Source organism: Macaca mulatta, chromosome 18 (assembly GCF_049350105.2).
Source record: "Macaca mulatta isolate MMU2019108-1 chromosome 18, T2T-MMU8v2.0, whole genome shotgun sequence".
Lineage (NCBI taxonomy): Eukaryota > Metazoa > Chordata > Mammalia > Primates > Cercopithecidae > Macaca > Macaca mulatta.
In genome coordinates this window covers 37,633,642-37,656,288 of record NC_133423.1, presented here as the reverse complement: position 1 = coordinate 37,656,288, position 22,647 = coordinate 37,633,642, and the positions used below count along the sequence as shown (strand labels likewise).

Here is a 22,647-nt window from a genome sequence, read left to right as displayed (position 1 = left end):
TTTGGCTGAAAAAAAAAAAAGAAATCCTGTTATTGAAGGACTGTCAACTATTCTTAATTAATGTAGACTTCCAATTTTTTTGGCTTAAAATTCTGCAGATATAAAAAGCTTTTGTAGGAGATATTCAGCATGCCAATGAGAGATATCTGTATTCTCTTTCCACATTGTAATAATCCAGGTGTACTCTGCTCTAGTGGTTGGCCTGTGATATAAGATGTAATAAATGAACAAAATATGTTCTTTGGAAAAATAGTGAAAGTTTGCATTTTCCACTGAAAATTTAAGAACATGGTAATTTACATGTTCATTCTTACTTTGGCTCTTGCAATGGTTAATCAATTCATGATCGTGAGGGAGGGACTTTGATATTATTTTGTCAATAACAATGATGTATATACTCCATATATTTCTGAAATAATGATATACATTGGTGCAATTCCACCTACTCAGTGGTTATGAAACTCCAGTGCAAAATTTAAATATTTGTATCTTAGTATTACAATACTATGTTAAATTTTAAAATAGTTCAACTAAAATATATATTCTAATTAACTGACATATGTGTTCATTAGAGATATGAAATTGATTTCTAAGTCAGTGGCTTATTGAGTGGTGTTGTTTAGTACTAGCGAATCTTTCAACTCACATAGGTTCCTTATAGCTAAGTGACCACCTGTCTTGTTTGCATGAGATAGTGTTGTCTCTGTGAAATTACTACCACTGCTTCCTTTTGCTTTCAAAAAGAAATTTTGAAATGGATGGTAAAGTACGTGAACACTCCACCTATACAGTCCCAGAAGCCATTTGGACTCTTTTTTTGGACCAAATCTGGTCCTAGATTTTTCATGCCTTTTTTGTAGTATAGGCCCCAGGGCTGTTTTTCTTTGCTTCAGTGGATTCAAATGGAAACTTTTTGCTGAAGAATGCATTTATAAAATAACTTTAGAACAGATCAAAAAAAAAATTAATATACATAATCTTTGCTCTTTTTCATCATTGAACACTCAGCACTTTGCACAATGCTTGGCTGTCATAGAGACTCCATAATTACTTGTTAAATAATAAACCATTTAAAACTTAACCACTTTTTTATTTAAGAAAATTCAAGTTTCTTCACACACACACTTTTCTTCCCAAAGATACTAAGCTACTTCATGATTACCCTTGGAATCACTGCTTAGTAAAATATTTCTCAAACATTGTTTGAATAAAGATTACTTGGCATTTGGACAAACAGGACCAAAATTCAGACTCCCAGATCCTGCCCCTGAGAGTCTGGTTTTGTCTCAAGTAATGCCAGATAAATAATAGGCTTTCCATCTAGGATCTTTTCCAACTCCAAGTCTTTGAAATCTTTGTCTTACTTTAATTTCAAAAGGGTATATCCTTGACTTCCTACTAAGTTGTCCATCTTTCTACCATATCACTACTAATAAAGTAGTTCTGGGGAAGATATTAGACTGCAAAAAGCCAGCTTCCACCACATAACTGACTTTTTACCACTTCCTCTCTCTGGTTACAAATTTCCTCTACCTTAAAATGACATGGCTGAGCTACAAGATCTCTCAGATCTCTTGCAACTCTGTTATCAGATGGTTCTTATCTTTGAAGCCTGATAGATGTCTGATCATGAGACATTTTCCACAAAAGGGCACAACTACTTTGTCTTTGTTGCATCATTTGCAAGAAATAATCTGTGGATTAATTACTACTTAAGAGATATTTTTAGTCTTTTAGGTTATTAAGCACCATTCTTCACCAACAACTTTCTGCATCAATTTTATTTCAGATTCCCTAGATACATGTATTTGGGAAGTGATCGGTATTTTTTTTTTTCATTTCAGAGGTTAAAAATAATCTTTAACTTTTGCCAATTGTCTTTTAGCTCCTGCCAAAGATATTTCAACAGATAAGAAAAAAGCCTTTGCCTTGGAGTATAATTTGCAAAAGTTGAAGGAGTCTTGTTTGCGCACATGTCCTGTTATTAAATCATAATCACAATCAGAAGTAATCGCTTGGGTGGCCATGCTAATTGGAGCCCACACGATGGGAAGTAAAAGGCACCCTGGTGAATACATGTGCAGAGATTTGTTCATCAGATTAACTGTCTGTGGTATATTGAGGCTTGAGGAAGGCTAAGCCATGTCATATTAATTTTTTTCAGAAGCGGAGAGAGATAGAGAGAGAGAGAGAAAGAGAACAGACTGGAAAAGTTGTAGAGCATGGAAAGGTCCCCAAGAAGGTCAAGACTTGATGAGCAGTGGGTAGTGAGCATCTAAAAGTTGTTTCCTCTGAAAGTTGTTTCCTCTTATTGGAGGAAAAGACAGTCACGTGTGGTTAGAAAAGAAGCAACAGAAACATTCACTTATAGCAGAATTCTATTACTGTCTTGGGCTGTTCTTGAGGTCAGAAGGAAGAGTCCTGAGAAATGATGTGACAGGTGAGAGAAGGAAAAATGCATCTGATTGCAGTTTCTTTCTACTAAGCAGGCTGCTTGGGGAGGAGTATTGAGAGTGTAGTCACAAAGGTGGTATTGATTTTCTTGTGCCTTTACGTGATTACTTAATACTCCAGGTGTAAAAGTGGGTGGATCCCATATAAAGAATAATTATTTATTATTTAGTCTAATCCACACTGTCACTGATGTCTCATAGTTGATTTACTATTAATCAACTCAATTATTTCTCAAGATTGCAGGTATAAAGGGCAATGAAGAGGCTGAAAAATGTTTCTGGAGTTAAGCTTGTGATATTGGCAGTTCAAGAATGGACAGAAAACGTGGGAAATATATAGTGAACATTGAACACTCTGGATACCAGCCAGTAAGTATTAGTGGCACCACTGTGATATATTCTCATAGTCCAGAGTCTTATTTTCAATATTTATGAAACTCCTAATTTTTAAAAATTTTAACATAGTTTTTCCTAAAATGGAATTCTCAAAGTTTTCTGTGGAAGCCCATTTTTAGCTACTCTGTTACAACTTATTAATTAGAAAACTTGAATTTTTTTCTGCATATCAGTACATGCATAGCAGAGAAACTTATTTTAAATAATCACTGATCTAAGACATTAGCAATTTGGGGGGGGTAACAATTTAATGATATGCTTAATACTTTACAGATACTATAATTTAAGCATAAGACAACAAATGTGGGTTTGATTGCATTAGCAAATTAAATTTTTTAAATGTGATGTGTAGATTTTTGTGTTAACTGCCAAGATTGTTAGTATAATATCTAGATTTGTCAGAACCCAGATATTTCTACATATCTTTGGGAGTCAGAAGTGAATCTTGTAAGTAAAGTTGAGGCCTAGGAAGCAAATTATCTAGCAAAACCTTTAGACTAGCCTCTACTTAAGTACTTATGAATTTCTTTTTTGGTAAAGAATTGTATTTAGGTAAAATTTTAGAGTTCAATTACATGCAACCTTGTTTATTGTTTAGGTTTTTAGAAGAAACAATTTAGCTCTGTATGTTTTTTGATTGCATTTTATATAACTCTTCATGTCTAACTAGAGTCCTTGATATTGGAGAAATGGAAAGGAGCTGAATGAAATCAGTGTAGGTTTGAATGGATAGTTAATGTTTTGTGAGGAAAATATTTTTCTCTCCATGCACTAACAAGGAAGTTATAAGGCAGAGAAAATTTTCCCTTGATTCTAGATCAGGACCCCTCTACCCTGAAGATAATCTTTGTGGTCTGTCTAGCCCTGCAAATCTGTCACTGGGTCTTCACAGTGTCAACATACTCAAATAAAAAGATTTCTTTGGTAATAGTAAGGAATCAGTTAGTCATCTTGAGTGTTTTCCTAAACAATGCTGTTTTCAAATAAAGGTTATGTATTTTAACACTGACTGAATATTTCACTTATATCTGTATACTTGGACATAGTGATAGAAAAAAAATTTTTTTCATTGAGGGCCATTTTGATCAATGGACTGAATAGAAATTGAAGGCCACTAAAAAATAAAATGTAGGAGTTTGTTTTTCCCTCTTAGGAAACAAAAATTGGTAAATTAATCTCTTTAAATCTGTGAAGAGGGAATTTAAAATTTTACTCCGTGACTATAGCTAATGCATATCAGATGCATGATGGAGATTATTGGCTGCGGCCAAAAGCTAATTAAGTATAATTCACAGCTCCCTAACTGATCAATTTTTAACTTTAGAGACAACTTTTAACTTTAATTTTTAACTTTAGAGACTGACAGGAGAAACTGAGATAGCACGAATTATATTACCCCCAAAGCTCCAGTGTAGTAGGTTCTCCATTCTTGGTATAGGTACCCACTATCTCCCTTCCTTTAAAGAATTTTTAAAAAATTCAGGCAAGCTGGTTTGGAAAGTGAGGTTTAACTTAATTATAAAAGTTCAACAACAACAAAATCTAAGTTCATCACCCTCAGTATACTAGATTGCTGAAGAATAATTGAAGCTTTTATAAAAGATAAATCTTCGTTATTTTTCTCAAAGTTTCTGATTGAAAAACAGATGGAATTTTGTTACAGTACCTGTGTATATCAGATTTTATCTTATTTGATATCACTGAATAGCTATTAAAAAAAATGTTGTCATGCTATTGTACCTTAAGAAAAATTAGAATCTGGCTAAGTCTTTACACCCAGATGTATTCCTTCTTGACTATTTAATCACAATTAAACTCTCTTTTATTCTTATGCATAGTCTTTCACTGAGTAGTGTCTGCACATACACATGTGGTTTGATTGTTTTAATAGAATTTAGAGATTAATTGATCTGTCAACAGTTTTTTAAAAATCCATTTAAAATTGGGTATTTAATCAAGAAGGTCAAGAAAGTATATTTATTTTATTTATTTATATTTTATATTTTTTATTTTTGGAGATGGAGTTTCACTCTTGTTGCCCAGACTGCAGTGCAGTGGCACTATCTCGGCTCACTGCAAACTCCACCTCCCAGGTTTAAGAGATTCTTCTGCCTCAGCCTCCCAAGTAGCTAGGATTATAGGAGCGTGCCACCACACCCAGCTAATTGTGTAGTTTGGGTAGAGACAGGATTTCACCATATTGACCAGGCTGTTCTTGAACTCTTGACCTCCGGTGATCCATCCGCCTCAGCCTCCCAAAGTGCTAGGATTACAGGCGTGAGCCACTGCACCTGGCCAGGAGAGTGTATTTAAATAATATTCTTACTGTCCTATTAGAAAAAAGTTCTAGATAATTCTGTAATATTTTTCAATTCTAACAAATTTACATGGACCAATTTATAGTCCTTTGAATATCTAACACAGATTTCTCTCCTTTTTCTTTTCTTTTCTTTTTTTTTTTTTTTTTTTTTGAGATGGAGCCTCGCTCTGTTGCCCAGGCTGGAGTGCGGTGGCGCAATCTCGGCTCACTGCAAGCTCTGCCTCCCAGGTTCATGACGTTCTTCTGCCTCACCCTCCCCAGTAGCTGGGACTACAGCCGCCCACCACCATGCCTGGCTAATTTTTTTTGTATTTTTAGTAGAGACAGGGTTTCACCATGTTAGCCAGGATGGTCTCAATCTCCTGACCTAGTGATCTGCCCGCCTAGGCATCCCAGAGTGCTGGGATTACAGGCGTGAGCCACTGCGCCCAGCCGCTCCTTTTTCTTAAAACTGTTTCTGAGATTATTTTTTCCTTCAACCTCCCTTTAAGGAAAACCTAATGCCCAAAATGTTTCACATTTGAACCCACATTTTTAATACATTTACTGTAAAAAATTTTTAAGTAGGCACCCATGTACCAAACATGGATGGAGTCATCTTCTTTTTTTTTTTGGAGACAGAGTCTCACTCTGTTGCCTAGGCTGGAGTGCAGTGGCATGAACTCGGCTCATTGCAACCTCTGCCTCCTGTGTTCAAGTGATTCCCCTGTCTCCACCTCCAGAGTAGCTGGGATTACAGGTGTCCGCCACCACACTCGGCTAATTTTTATATTTTTAGTAGGGACGGGTTTTTGCCATGTTAACCAGGCTGATCTTGAACTCCTGACTTCAGGTGATCCACCCACCTTGGCCTCTCAAAGTGCTGGGATTACAAGTGTGAGCCACCGTGCCCGGCCGGAGTCTTCTGTTTATATTGTCTCAATACCACTCCCTTTATCCCTTGTACTACCCACTCCATAAAGACTGTGTTGAATAGGGTCGCACCCAAACATTTTCCAGCTTCTAATGCTTTTTATATTTGTACATAAATTCAAACAAATCTGTGGTGTCTTTAGCCAACGACAGCATACAATCTGTGAGGTTAGAAAGAACAAAAAGAAACCAGAAAATGTATGTTGAGTAATCACTAAATGATGCGTCTTCCATAGTTTTTCCATAAACTGTTAAGTTCTGTTGAGTATTAGATACTATTCATAATGCTGAGGTCACAGGATCCAGTCTTATATAGGGAATGTTAGTTAGTGGAGTATGGACAGAGGTTACTAGTCTTTGTTGTCTTGGAAATCCTGGGTATTACAACCTGAATAATGTAACCAGAAAATGTACATTAGCCTTCTCTTGGCTGTAATCATTTCTCAGATTTTCCTTGCTTTTGATGACCTTGACAGTTTTGAGGAGTACTGGTCAGGGATTTTGCAAAATTTCTCTATGTTAGGATTTGCCTGATGTTTTTCTCATGATTAGACAGGGGTTGTTGATTTCTTTAGGGCAGACCACAGAGTTAAAGTGCCATTCTTATCCCATCTTATCAAGGGTACATACTAACAATGTGATTTAGCACTGTTGATATTAACCTGGTCAAGGCAGTGGTTTGCCAGGTTTCTTCACTGTAAAGTTACTCACCTCTCCCCCTTTCTGTACTATATTGTTTGGACGAAAGTCACTAAAGTGCGGCCCACACTTAAAATGTAGGGAATTATGTTCCCTGAGAGTAGATAATCTAGATAAATCATTTGGAATTATTTTGCATAGGCTACTTGTCTCTTCTCCCCTATTTATTGATTTAGTCATTTATTTATATCAGTATGAACTCATAGATATTCATTTTTTATTTGGCTTATAATCTAATATGACTTTAATTAATTATTTGCTCCACTTTTCTAGCTTTGACCATTGGGATCTCTTTCAGTTGGTTCCTGTGTATGTTTGACATACCCCATCATTGTGGGTTTTTCTTTTTTTCCTTTTTTTTTTTTTTTTTGAGATGGAGTCTTGCCCTGTCGCCCAGGCTGGAGTGCAGTGGTATGATCTCGGCTCACTGCAAGCTCTGCCTCCTGGGTTCACGCCATTAAAATAGTAGAGATGGGGTTTCATCATGTTATCCAGGATGGTCTCGATCTCCTGACCTCATGATCCATCTGCCTTGGCCTCCCAAAGTGTTGGGTTTACAGGTGTGAGCCACCACGCCCAGCTGTGGGTTTTTCTAAAGGAGAGTGGAGACTTTCTTACTTTCCGATACTACAAGATATTCAGGCTCATCTTATCTATTTCCTGCTCTAGCACTAGAATCAGTCATTTCTCCAAGGATCCCTGGGTCCTTTTATTTCAAATGGTATTTAAAAACCAAGATTTGGATGCTGGGTGTGCTTGTTGCTACTGGCATTTTGTTGATTCTGGGTCCTCTTGGCTGACAAAGCAAGGAGACATATGTGAGTGTACTAACCCATGCATATAAACATATCTATAAATATTTCTGTATGTAACTATCAGTGTTGTTATTAAGCTGAACATGAATTTATACTGATATCTCCAACTATAATTCATCCAGTCTCCAACTGTAATGATCCATGGATCATTCTACCTTCCACTGATGAAAAAAGCCAAACTGTAAAGTATTCAAAAAGGTTTCTTCTGAACCAAATATGAGTGACCATGGGCCGTGACATGGCCTCAAGAAGTCCAGAGAACATGTGCCCAAGGTGGTTGTGTTACAGTTTTTGGTTTTATACATTTTATGGAGTAAGAAGTTACAGGCAAAGATGTCAATGAATACATGTAAGGTACACATTGTTTTGGCCCGGACAGTCAGGGCATCTCAAAGTGGGCAGGGTGGGGGAGCAGTGGACACACTGGTCATAAGTGGATTCAAAGGATTCCTGACTGGCAATTGGTTGAAAGCGTTGATCTTTCCCTAGAGTGGAAATCAGCAGAAAGAAGGGCTTGAGTTAAGATAAGAAAGATTGTGAGAGCCAAGATTCTTATGTAGATGAAGCTTCCGGGTGGCAGACTTTAGGGAGAATACATGGTAAATGACTGTTATCTGACTTTAAAAGGTGTCAGGCTCAGTTAAATCTCTCCCAAATCAGAAAAACACCTGGAAAAGGAAGAGGATTTTTCTACAGAGCACAAATTTGCTCCACAAGAAATGGCTTTGCAGGGCCATTTCAAAATATGTCAAAGAAATACATTTTGGGGTAAAATTCTTGTATTTCCATCAGTGCGTGCTGTCTGTCATGTGACACTAAACCAAGGTCAGGTTGGAGCTGGGTATCTCATTGCTGCAAAGAGTCTGTTTTGTTAGTCTATGATCTCTATTTTAATGTTAATTCTGGTCAGTTGTGCCTAAATTCCAAAGGGAGGAGGGAATAATGAAGTGTGTCTGACCTGCCCTTCCTTTGGTGGCTTGAAGTAGTTTTTCAGGGTTCTTTGGGATCCCATTGGCCAAGAGGTGAGTCTGTTCATTTGGTTGGGCAGCTTAGAATTTTATTTTTGGTTTATACTTTCTTATCTTGCTTATCCGTAAACTTCTACTCTAATAGGGAGAAACCTAACTTCCACACTGCCATCCTCCATCCGTTTGCTTAATTATTTCATTCCAGAATGCATGTATGGAACTGTTCCCCTGTAGGTAACAACTTCATCAACTGTAATTCAATGCTGTGTCCAGTTTTTTGCTTTTAGTGTGACAGACTCCACTTATTCCCAAAGTTCCTTTAGTCAGCACCTTTTTACTCCATCCACTTCAGTGAAGTTGTTGATTCTTAAATTTGTAATATAGTCAGATTGTTTCATCCTACTCTGCATTACATTTTGGGATTCTCCAATGTCCTACATGATTTTCAAAAATTTTCATATATTAAGGTTCATTCATGCTATAGCTTAGTGTACTCATTTTGAATTTTTGAAAATTAAGGTACAATATGCTTTATGTAAAATACACATAAAGTAAACTTGTATTTAAGTGAACAGGTTAATGAATTTTTACACACATATACGTACATATATACATCAAACACATACCTGTGAACCATCCCCTGTAGAGTCTTATTTAGGGAAAAGGAGTCAGGCTGACAGAACCAAGGTAAAGCAAAAACCAAAAGCAGATAAGCTATAAGTCTGCCATTCTTCATCGTCCAGGACACACAGCTGTCCAATGCAAATAACTCACAATCTTCCTGTGCCCAGCCGATCACCAGACACCTGCAAGTTAGCTCACTGCAATCTTGGCATTATCAATACTGCATAAATCCCTCTTCAGCACACAGCACAGGCACCTTCCTACAAAATCCCCAGCAAGCATTTATCTCCTTGCCATCAGCTCCTCTCTTGCTAACTTGCCCACTGTTTCCTTGCAACTTATTTTGCAACTTTCTCTGATAAATCTACCTTTCTTTACCTGCAAGTGTTTTGATAAATTATTTTTACCACCCCTGCCACTGGCCCAGATAGTCACTGATCACCTGTGACATCCCCTAAATCTAAATACAGAACATTTGCAACATCCAAGAAGACCCCCTAGGCTGCTGCCAGTCAGTACCCCATCCTTTCAGAGGTAACCACTCTTATTTCTGTTGCCACAGCTTAGTTTTGTATTTTCCTGAATTCTGTATAACTGGAGTTGTACAGTACTCTTATGTGTGTGGCTTATGTTGCTCATCACCATATCTATATCACTGGTTTCTTCTCTATAATTGTAAAATATTTCATTTGCATAAACAAACCATAATTTATCCATTTTCCTGTTGATGAACGGTTGAGTTGTTTTCATTTTTTTGCTGTTATGAATCAAACTTCTGTGAACTTCCTTATCCATGGCTTCTGGATCACATATACTTTCATAGCTCTTGGATATACAGGCAGGAACACAGTGACTATGTCATATGATAAGTGCTGAGAGCTGCTAGCTGTCCAGGTGTTCAATTAGGACTTTGAGCCAAACTAAAAGTAATGACTAAGCCCTTATTCACTTATTGCAATAGTATAAGCAAGAGGTCAAAGAGGAAACGGTGTCAGCCACCATAACGTTCCATTTTTTTTTCTCCGCATAACAGCACTGGGCAAGAGTTAAATGGATCAGCATAGACCAGGATGACCCCATTGCCAATGGAGCACTGAATAAAGGGCTTCTGCCATTTTATGGACCTGGGAGATAGAAGGAGAAAGAGGAAGAAGGCCTAGAAGTGGGAAAGAACTGAGTACTGAGTCAGGGTGGAGAAAATTGTCTCCAATGCCCCAGATAAGGAGATCTGCACATAAGTGCTTGAACAATATCTCTCCTGAGGCAACCCCTGCTTCTACCCCACTGTACCAAACAAGCAAGCCTCCAGATGGAAATTCCTACGCAAGGAATGAAGATGTGCTCAACAGCATGATTGCCCAGGGTGGTGTGGGGAAAGGGGAGGCTGAATTCCTGACTGCAGCTTCCTTCAGAGACTGCAGTGCATAAATGCAATGCAGCTTCCTGACTGCAGCTTCCTTCAGATACTGCAATGCACAGCTGCACCAAATCTTCAGGGAGGGCAGCTTTCTTCTTTGAGGCTTTCCAGGTGAAGGCTTTGCAGTGGCCTATGGTTGCATCTGAAAGGTCACATATAGAAGTTTGGCCTGGAACCAGACTTCTCAATAGGTGGTATATGTTTTACGCTTTTTCCCATTCTTTTCTGCCTATAGCCTTTCCTGAGTCCAAGAAACAATGAAGCTCACAATTCAGCATGTCAGTTCTCTACATCAACTGAAATATCTGGTGATGTTGGTACTAATTTAATTGGTGTCTGCACCAGCCCAGCGACCCTTGAACACTCAGAATTTTCAAACAGAGAATTCCAACATTATCAGGTAATACTTGGGACAACACTGTTTTCTGGATTAAGATATAATCTACATGAAAATACTCTTGATCCAATATTTGGAGGAAAAACATTCAGTCAATTAACATTAACATTTTTCTTTTGAGAAATCATTTGAAAATGTGAAGTCACTGAGAGGGAATATAGGAGAGGTAGAAGATTTATGGGGATGTTTGTTTAAGGAGTTAATGATCTTAATAGAAAGACAAAAACATATAAGGATTTTAGAGAGGGTCAAAGAAAACAAAAATTAGAGGCTTTTATTTTTGAAGTACTGGCTAGGTAACAAATACATTGGCAGTGAATGACATTGTCTGTAAACCTTGCTCAGGTGGAAGATGACGTCATGTGTTGAGGTCCCAGGCCCTAATCTGTGGATGATCTGTCTCTCTCTGCCTTCCTGCGTGCCTCTGAGCCTAACTGTGGGCCTTCTTGTAGCCCTCCTGGCTCTGATCTCATATGTTTTCAACCTTGGCTGGATGGTTTATGTACCCTTGGAGGTATAAAGAGTTTCTAAGATGATATCTATTATTTTTTAATTTGGAAAGATACATTCATGTAAATAAGAAAGCATGAGAGATCAGTGGAAATTTCTTTGAACATTAAGGAAAACAAAAGTACTAGGTTTTTCCTAATAAAAACTAAAATTTGGGCCCAGCATTTGTTATTTAAAATAGTTTTTATCTTCCTGTTTTATGCTCAATGGGCTCTTCTTGCCCACTGCTTAGATAGAACCAATTTGTCAAGACAGGGGGTTTGCAATAAAGACTTTCACACACGTAGAGCTGGCAAAATGAGGGACCAGAGTTTTATTATTACTCATATTCACCTGCCTCAAAGTTTGGAGGCTAGGGTTTTTCAAACGTAGTTTGGGAGAAGGAAAGGTGGCTAGGGAATGGGTGCTACTGACTGGTTGGGGGTACAATCATAGGAGTGTGGGAAATGGTCCTTGTGGCCACTGAAGTTGATTCTGGGTAGGGCCAGAAGACCAGTTGCTGCCACCAGTCATCAGAAATGTAAAAACCTGAAAAGGAATTTCAAAAGACCAATCTTAGGTGCTACAATAGTGAAAGAATCTGCAGGAGTAATTGGGGAAGTTGTAAATCTTGTGATCTCCAGAATAATGACAGGTAATCATTTATGTCTACACCTGATTAGAATTCAGGCTTCTCTCATCCTCCTAACCTGGTGGTCTTTCATTAGCTTTACAAAGGCAGTTTAGTTTTGGGGAAGGGCTATTATGTCTAGGAACAAGTAAGGACAGTTTGGAAGTTAAAGGCAAGATGAGAGTTGATTAGATCAGATCTCTTTCACCATCATAATTTTCTCACAGTTACAATTTTTGCAAAGTTAGTTTCATTTATACATTCTTTCAGTGAAGTAATCTATTTCAAAATCTACTACAAAGCTGTAGTAATCAAAACAGGATGGTATTGGCACACACAAAAAAAGACCAATTGAAGAAGACAGAGAGTCCAGAAATAAACCCAAACATTTATGATCAATTGGTTTTTCAACAAAGATGTCAAGAACACACAATGAAGAACAGTCTTTTCAAAAATTGTGTTGGAAAAACTGAATATCCACCTGGAGAAGAGGGAAATTGGACTCTATCACACATCATATACAAATATCAACACAAAATGGCAAAATACTTCAGTGTAAGACTTGTAATTATAACGTTACTAGAAGAAAACATAATATAAATAGGATGAACAATGGCGTTAATTTTTCATAAAATATTTATTTTCATCTTTAGTAATTTTACTTAAATCCATTCCAGGTGACACGAAATTTTTTCTGTGACTGGTCTCTATGGAAAACCTTTCTGGCTTGTCTCTTAGCCTGTGTGATAACAACAGCAATTGGAGTACTCATGGTATCCCTGGTATATAATGAGAAAAATAATAATGCCTCCGTTGTTATCCAGTTTCCCCAAAGCCATGGAACACCCTCATCTGCCACTGGAATAACCTCATCTACAGATTCTCAACCTACTGTTACCACTACTATAATAAATTCTACCACAAAATCCACTTCACCTAAACCTACTATTATAAGAACCACTGCAAGCAATTCTATAGAACCTACCAGCACGATGACCTCCAATAACACTTCAGTTGCAACTTCAGTATCACCAGTCACTGTTTCAACTGAAGCCACAGCCACAACAACAGCGGGAATTTCCACAGAGGCTACAACCAAAACAGCCTCCACTACCACTTCCACTGAATACACATCCACAACAACAGTAAGCAATGCAACTGAACAGTTCACCACAACAACTGCAGGTACTTCCACTGAGGCAACAACAACAAAAGCCACCACTGTCACCTCTGCTGAACCCACAACCAAAACAACGACCAGCACTGAATGTGAACAGTCTGCCACCACAACTGTAGACACTTCCACTGAGACTACAACCACAACAGCCAACAATACCACCTCTTCTGAACCCATAACCAGAACAACAGCCAGCACTGCAACTGAACAGTCTGCCACTACAACTTCAGGCACTTCCACTGAGACAACAGCCACAACAGCCACCACCACAACCGCTACTGAATCCACAGCCACAACAACAGCCAACACTGCAACTAAACAGAGTACTACCACAACTGTAGGCACTTCCACTCAGACTACAACCACAACAGCCACCACTACCACCTCTACTGAATGCACAACCACAACAACAGCCAGCACTACAACTGAACAGTCTGCCACAGCAACTGAAGGTACTTCCAATGGAATTACAGACAAAACAGACACCACTGCCACTTCTACTGAACCCAGCAGTACAACAACCAGCATGGTAACTGAACAGTCTGCCACCACAACTGCAGGCACTTCCACTGAGACAACAGCCACAACAGCCACCACTACCACTTATACTGAACCCACAATGACAACCACAATAAGCACTGCAGCTAAAGAGTCTGCCACCACAACTGTAGCCACTGCTACTGAGACCAAAAACACAGTAGTCATCACTGCCACCTCTACTGAACCCACAACCACAACAGCAACCAGCACTACAACTGAACAGCCTGCCACCACAACTGCTGGCACTTCCACTGAGACTACAACAATAACAGCAACCAATACCATTTCTACTGAACCCACAACCACAACAACAGCAAGCACTGCAACTGAACAGTCTGCCACCACAACTGCAGACATTGCTACTGAGACTAGAACCATAACAGCCACCACTGCAACCTCTACTGAACCCACAACCACAACAACAGCCAGCACTGCAACTGAACAGTCTTCCACCAAAACTGCTGGCACTTCCACTGAGACAATAACCACAACAGCCACCACTACCACATCTACTGAACCTGCAATGACAACCACAGCAAGCACTGCAACTGAACAGTCTACCACCACAACTGCAGGAACTTCCATTGAGACTACAACCGCAACAGCCAACACTACCACCTCTACTAATTCCACCACCACAACAGCCAGCACTGTAACTGAGCAGTCTGCCACCACAACTGCAGGCACTTCCACTGAGAATACATCCACAGCAGACACCACTGCCACTTCTATCAAACCCACAGTGACAACCACTGCAAGCACTGCAACTGAACAGTCTGCCACCACAACTGCAGACACTTCCATTGAGACTACAACCACAACGGCCACCGCTGCCACCTTTAGTGAACCCACAACCACAACAACAGCCAACACTGCAACTGAACAGTCTGCCACCACAACTGCAGACACTTCCACTGAGACTACAACCCCATCTTCCACCACTACCACTTCTACTGAACCCACAACCACAACAACAGCCAGCACTGCAACTGAACAGTCTGCCACCACAACTGCTGGCACTTCCATTGAGACTACAACCACAACAACCACCACTACCACCTCTACTGAAGTCACAACCAGAACAACAGCCAGCACTGCAACTGAACAGTCTGCTACCACAACTGCAGACACTTCCATTGAGACTACAACCACAACAGCCACCACTGCCACCTCTACTGAACCCACAACCACAACAACAGCCAGCACTGCAACTGAACAGTCTGCCGTCACAACTGTAGGCACTTCCACTGAGACTACAGCCCCATCATCCACCACTACCACTTCTACTGAACCCACAACCACAACAGCCAGCACTGCATCTGAACAGTATGCCAACACCTCTGCAGACACTTCCATTGAGACTACAACCCCATCATCCACCACTACCACCTTTACTGAACCCACAACCACAACAACAGCCAGCACTGCAACTGAACAGTCTGCCACCACAACTGCTGGCACTTCCATTGAGACTACAACCACAACACCCACCACTGCCACCTCTACTGAACCCACAACCACAACAAAAACCAGCACTGCAACTGAACAGTCTGCCACCACAACTGCAGACACTTCCATTGAGACTACAACCACAGCAGTCACCACTGCCACCTCTACTGAACCCACAACCATAACAAAAACCAGCACTGCAACTGAACAGTCTGCCATCACAACTGTGGACACTTCCACTGAGACTACAACCCCATCATCCACCACTACCACTTCTGAACCCACAACCACAACAACAGCAAGCACTGCAACTGAACAGTCTGCCACCACAACTGCAGACACTGCTACTGAGACTACAACCATAACAATCACCACTGCAACCTCTACTGAACCCACAACCACAACAACAGCCAGCACTGCAACTGAACAGTCTTCCACCACAACTGCCGGCACTTCCACTGAGACAATAACCATGATAGCCACCACTACCACATCTACTGAACCTACAGTGACGATTACAGCAAGCACTGCATCTGAACAGTCTGCCACCACAACTGTAGGCACTTTCACTGAGACTACAACCCCATCATCCACCACTACCACATCTACTGAACCCACAACCACAACAACAGCCAGCACTGCAACTGAACAGTCTGCCACCACAACTGCTGGCACTTCCACTGAGACAATAGCCACAACAGCCACCACTACCACATCTATTGAACCCACAACCACAACAACAGCCAGCACTGCAACTGAACAGTCTGCCACCACAACTGTAGGCACTTCCACTGAGACTACAACCCCATCATCCACCACTGCCACCTTTACTGAACCTGTAACCACAACAAAACCAGCACTGCAACTGAATAGTCTGCCATCACAACTGTAGGCACTTCCACTGAGACTACAACCCCATCATCCACCACTACCACTTCTGAACCCACAACCACAACAACAGCCAGCACTGCAACTGAACTGTCTGCCACCACAACTGCAGACATTTCCATTGAGACTACAACCACAACAGCCACCACTGCCACCTCTACTGAACCCACAACCACAGCAGCCAGCACTGCAACTGAATAGTCTGCCACCACAACTGCTGGCACTTCCACTGAGACAATAACCACAATAGCCACCACTACCTCATCTACTGAACCTACAATGACAACCACAGCAAGCACTGCAACTGAACAGTCTGCCACCACAACTGCAGACACTTCCACTGAGGCTACAACCACACCACTGACCAATTCCACCTTCACTGAACCCACAACCACAACAATAGCCAGCACTGCAACTGAATAGTCTGCTACTACAACTGCAGGCACATCCACTGAGGCTACATGCACAACAGCCACCAATACTGCTTCTACTGAACCCACAACATCAACCACAGCAAGCACTGTAACTGAACAGTCTGCCACCACTACTGCAGCCACAGCCACTGAGACTATAACCACAACAGCCACCACTGCCACCTCTACTGAACCCGCAGCCACAACAACAGCCAGCACTGTAACTGAACAGTCTGCCACCACAAATGCTGGCACTTCCACTGAGGCTACAACTACAACAGCAACCACAACCACCTCTACTGAATCCACAACCAGAACAACAGCCAGCACTGCAACTGAACAGTCTGCCACAACAACTGAAGGTACTTCCACTGGAGTTACAACCACAACAGACACCACTGCCACAACAACTGGAGATACTCCCACTGCAGTTACAACAACAACAGATACCACCCGCACTACAACCTCCAGCACTGCAACTGAACTGTGTCCCACCACAACTGCAGGCACTTCCACTGAGGCTGTAACCACTACAGTCACCACGACCACCTCTACTGAACTCACAACCACAACAGCAGCCAGCATTGTAACTGAACAGTCTGCCACTACAACTTCAGGCACTTCCACTGAGACTACAACTACAGTGGCCACCACTGCCACCTCTACTTAACCCACAACCACAACAACAGCCAGCACTTCAACTGAACATTCTGCCACCAGAACTGCAGGCACTTCCACTGACACTTCTACCACAATAGCCACTGCTGCCACCTCTTCCAAGTCCAGTAGTAGAGCAACACCTGGCACTGCAACTGAACAGCCTGTTGCAAAAACTGCTGACCCTTCCACTGAGACTACAGTGACCACAGCCACCACTACCACCTCTACTGAACCAAGCGCTACAACACAGCCAGCACTGCAACTGAATAGTCTGCCATAACAATTGCAGGCACTTTCTCTGAGGCTACAACCACAACAGCCACCACTACCACCTTTACTGAACACACAACCACAACAACAGTCAGCAACTGCAACTGAACAGTCCGCCACAACAACTGTAGGCACTTCCACTGAAGCTACAACCACCACAGCCACCACTGCCATCTCTACTGAACCTAAAACCACAACAACAGCCAGCACTGAAACTGAACACTCTGGCACAACAACTGCAGGCACTTCCACTGATACTGCTACCATAATTACCAACACTGCCACCTCTACTGATCCTGGCAGTTCAACAGCCAGCATTGAAACTTAACGGTTTACCACAAGTGCAGCAGTTTCTGCTGAGTCTTCAACCACATCAGCCACCACCACTTCTTCCTCAGAAGTCACCACTTCAATCCAACCAACCACCTAATTGCCAGCACTTTTACTGATGCTACCACCATGGTGAGCACTACTACCTCCTCTACTTGATCGACAACACCAATAGCAGCCAGCACCTCCATTGAAACAACTGCCACAATACATCAGGTCCTTCCACTGTGGCTACAACTACAACAGCCACCACTCTCCCTTCTTCTGTACCCGCAACCACAATAGCAGCTAGCACTGAAACTAAACAGACTACTACAATGACTGTTGGTACTTCCACGGTGGGTACAACCAAAATTGCCACTGTGATTGCCCTCAGTGAGTCTACAACCACAATAGCAGCCATGATGCCCACTGAACAGACTAGTACAACAACTGTAGGGACTTCCACTGAGCCATCAATCACAATGATCCCAACTTCTGCTTCTACTGAATCTTCAACCACAACTGCACCCACTGGTTCACCTGAACTGACCACCACAACAACCACAGGCACTCCTACTCAGGCTACAACCACAAAAGTCCCCATTACTACTTCTATTGAACTCACTACTCCAACAGCATCCATCACTTTGACTGAACTAAACCTGGAAAACAGAAATAGCCACCATTTTGACTACGGTCATTATCATAACAATCATAGGCAGCATCTCTACTAGCCTGTAAGTATAAGAGTCAGGACTATTGCTTCGAAAGAACCAGTTATCACAACAGCAACCATTCCTTCAATTTAACCACAAACCACATAACCATATATAGCACTGCAGCTGAATTTAACAGAACAGCAACCATGGACCTCATCTAATGAGTCTGTAGACACTAATGGTAGTGCTACCATTTTTTTTTTTTTTTTTTTTGAGACAGAGTCTTACTCTGTCACCCAGGCTGGAGTGCAGTGGTGCCACCTCCGCCTCCCAGGTTCAAGCGATTCTCCTGCTTCAGCCTCCCAAGTAGCTGGAACTACAGGCCTGTGCCACCATGCCTGGCTAATTTTTTGTATTTTTAGTAGAGATGGGGTTTCACCATGTTAGCCAGGATGGTCTCAATCCCCTGACCTCGTGATCCACCCACCTTGGCCTCCCAAAGTGCTGGGATTACAGGCATGACCCACTGCACCTGGCCTGCTACCATTTTAAATAAACTAATAATCACAACAGCAGCTGCTACTTTAACTGAAGTTAGTATAACTACATCTACTGGTAGCACCTCATCTGAACATGTCAGCATAATTGTGAGCACCATCTCTTAATCCAAACTTATCACTGTAACTCCAAGCTTTGTTCCTTCAACTGAATGTATTACCACAATCACAATTATCTTTTCAATTGAGGCCACAGCCATGACAACTAGGTTCATATTAGCTAAGTCTATGACCATTGTAACTTTTACTGAATCTAGTATCATAAGATTACAATAACAGTCTCACTTATTGGTATCCACAGTGGCCAAAACTCCCACTTCGGTTGAAGCTACAACTACATAAATCATCCAACAACTTTTAACTCAACCCTGAATTACTCTCATATCAAATGAACCTACAAATGATTATTACTTTAACAAAATCATCAGACACTACTACCTGCACTTTAATTGAATTTACAACCCTCACAATAGCTACGTCCAACTCAGTTACTGAGTCTCTTCTGTTTTCTGATACAACTAAACCAACATCTTTAACCTTCACTGCCACCAACTCAACTAAATGAAAGCCAACACATACACTACTAACTCAACTGACTCTTCGATCACGACTCTCTAGCAATATCAGCTCAATTTACAATCTCCATGAGCATCATTACCTGTTAATAGAAAATGAAATCGCAGTTATAGTTTCTACATAATCTGCTCTCACTATACTGCCAGCTCTTCCACTGCCCCTTCAAATGAGTCCATTCATAGCCACAACAATCATGCTCCATCAACAAAAGTTGCTATTCCTATAATATCTACTGAAATTTCACAATAGAGACCACCACATTTCTACTCTATGTACTCCTACAACAGACAAAACTTTACTGAACCTTTTAATAGCCTATCACTGGAATCTACAAGCATTACAATTTCTATTTCATGTTATTCAGAGCCATTCACCACTTATTCATAAATGCAAAGCTTTCATTTTTTCTAATGAATTGACTAAGTCTGATTACTACTCTCACTTGACCAAAATGGCAATTTTCTAATGACCTATTCTAGGGCAACTGTGGTTAGTATACCTACAAATTAAATCCTAACACCTACCATCGTCATTCCTATACCAAATTCCGTATCTGCCATCAGTACCATAAGGAATTATATGGCCAATATCACTGCCAACGTGTAACTCCAAAAACGTGGGGTTATAGTGGTTACCAGAAACAACTACTTCTTAAACAAGACTTACTTATTGCTTATTGACCAGTTCAGCTATTACTACCATGACAATGAAATCATTTTCATGCTTATACTTAGATTTAAAAATATGACTTAGCAGACCTGAACACTAAATGTGGAGTTTTCCTATTTTCTCTGTGAAGTTTTAGATAATGCAATTTTCATACAAAGTAAGTTCAATCTATTTATTTATGTTGGAAACCTCTTCTGATTAAATAAATAAGTTACCAAATATGAATATAGTCTTTTATTATTCCAAAATTTTAGTGCTTAATACATATACTCGTTATGTAATAGGGAAAGAACATTCTGTATGGTGAGGGTATATTAAATGTATGAAGTACCACATTTCCTTTTCAGACTGTGTGAAATTATTTCCATTTCATTATTTACTGTTTAAATTGTTTTGTTATTTAAGTAATATTTATGAATGTGTTCTCTCTATTTTTGGTTTTGAAAATTTATTTTCTGCTATGTTTTCAGTAATCTTTTACAATCATTCAATTTAAAACTTTGAGTAACCATTTTCTGTGTGCCTGCTATTTGCTGAAATACTGAAGAAAATTTAGAAAAAATAACAATGCAGGCCAAGCACAGAGGCTCACATCTGTAATTCCAACATTTTGGGACCCTAAGACAGGAGGATTGCTTGAGGTCAGGAGTTCAAGACCTGGTTCTCAAATGTCCCATCACAGATTCTAGAAAAAATACTTTTTTTCAACATGCTCAACAAAAAGACAGGTTTTTCTTGGTGAGATGAATCTACACATCTCACAGATAGCTTCTTTTTAGTTTTTCTTTAGGGATATGTTTTTCCCCATAGGTCTCAATGGGCTCCTAAATGTCCTTTCACAGATTCTAGAAAAAGAGTGTTTCCAACCTTCTGCATCCAAAGAAAGGTTTAACTCTGCGAGATGAATCCACACATCACAAAGCAGTTTCTCAGATGGCTTCTTTCTAGTTTTTATCTGGTGATACTTGGTTTTTCCCATAGCCTCAAAGGGCTTTCAAATGTCCTTTCAGAGATTCCACAAAAAGAGTTTTTCCAACCTGATGAATCAGAAGAAAGTTTTAGGTCTGTGAAAGGAATCCAATCGTCATAAATCAGTTTCACAGATAACCTCTTTCTCGTTTTTACCTGGGAATAGTCAATTTTTCCCCATAGGCCACAATGGGTTCAAAAACGTCACTTCGTAGATTCCAGAAAAAGAGTGTTTCCAACCTGTTGAATCAAAAGATTCGATTTATTTTGTGAGATGCATCCACACATCACAAAGCAGTTTCACAGATAGCCTCTTTAGAGTTTTTACCTGGAGATATTCCCTTTTTCCCCATTGGCCTCAATTGTCTCCCAAATGTCCCTCTGCAGATTCTACAAAAAGAGTGTTTCCAACGTGTGGAATCAAAAGAAAGATTTAACTCTGTGAGATGAATCCACATATCACAAAGCAGTTTCACAGGCAGCATCTTTCTAGTTTTTATCTGAAGATTATTTTTCACAATAGGCCTTGATGCACTCCCAAATATCCCTTTGCAGATTCTACAAAATCAGTGTTTCTAAAGTGATGAATGAAAAGAAAAGTTTAATGAGGTGAATGTACACATCACAAAGTGGGTCCTCAGACAGCTTCCTTCTAGTTTTTATCATGGGATATTTGCTTTTTCACCACTGGCCTTGATGAGCTCCCAAATGTCCATTTTGCGAATGGGCAAACAGTGTTTCCAAACTACAGAATCAAAAGAAAGGTTTAAATCTGTGAGATATTGAATGCACACATCACAAAGCATTTTCTCAGAAAACTTCTTTCTAGTTTTTATCTGAGGATACTTTCTTTTTCACCATAGGCCTCAATGCGGTCCCAAATATCCCTTCACAGATTCTACAAAAAGAGTGCTTCCAAACTGCTGAATGAAAAGAAAATGTTAACTCAGAGAGATCAGTGCACACATCACAAAGTGGTTCCTCAGACACCTTCCTTCTAGTTTTTATCCTGGGATGTTCAATTTGTCTCCATTGGCCTAAATGAACTCCCAAATGTCCATTCACAGAATGGACAAAAACAGTGTTTCCAAACAGCTGAATCAAAAGAAAGGTTTAACTTTGTGAGATGAATGCACACATCACAAAGCAGTTTCTCAGAATGCTTCTTTTTAGTTTTTATCTGAATATATTTTCTTTTTCACCTGGGCCTCAGGGCGCTCCCAAATGTCCCTTTGCAGGTTCTACAAAAACAGCATTTTCAAACTGTGGAATGAAAAGAAAGGTTTAACTTTTTGAGATGAATACACACATCACTAAGTGGTTTCTCAGATAGCTTCCTTCTAGTTTTCACCCTGGGATTGTCGTTTTTTCACCATCGTCCCCCATG

The 22,647-nt window shown here is 40.3% G+C and overlaps 1 protein-coding gene across 1 annotated transcript; it reads left to right on the top strand.

The window, feature by feature from the left end:
• Positions 1 to 2,318: 2,318 nt before the first annotated feature.
• LOC114673712 (uncharacterized) lies at positions 2,319 to 16,179 on the top strand. The gene is made up of 4 exons (XM_028837870.2): positions 2,319 to 2,440; positions 2,691 to 2,822; positions 10,840 to 11,004; positions 12,799 to 16,179. The coding sequence occupies exons 2-4, from the start codon at positions 2,766 to 2,768 to the stop codon at positions 16,177 to 16,179; spliced, it is 3,603 nt and encodes a 1,200-aa protein (XP_028693703.2). The 5' UTR covers positions 2,319 to 2,440; positions 2,691 to 2,765.
• Positions 16,180 to 22,647: the final 6,468 nt, after the last annotated feature.

Coding starts and splice junctions, on each gene's coding strand:
- LOC114673712 (XM_028837870.2), top strand. CDS start 2,766: ATGGACAGAAAACGTGGGAAATATATAGTGAACATTGAACACTCTGGA. Junction 2,823..10,839: donor AACACTCTGGATACCAGCCA/GTAAGTATTAGT, acceptor TTCTGCCTATAG/CCTTTCCTGAGTCCAAGAAA. Junction 11,005..12,798: donor GAGAATTCCAACATTATCAG/GTAATACTTGGG, acceptor AATCCATTCCAG/GTGACACGAAATTTTTTCTG.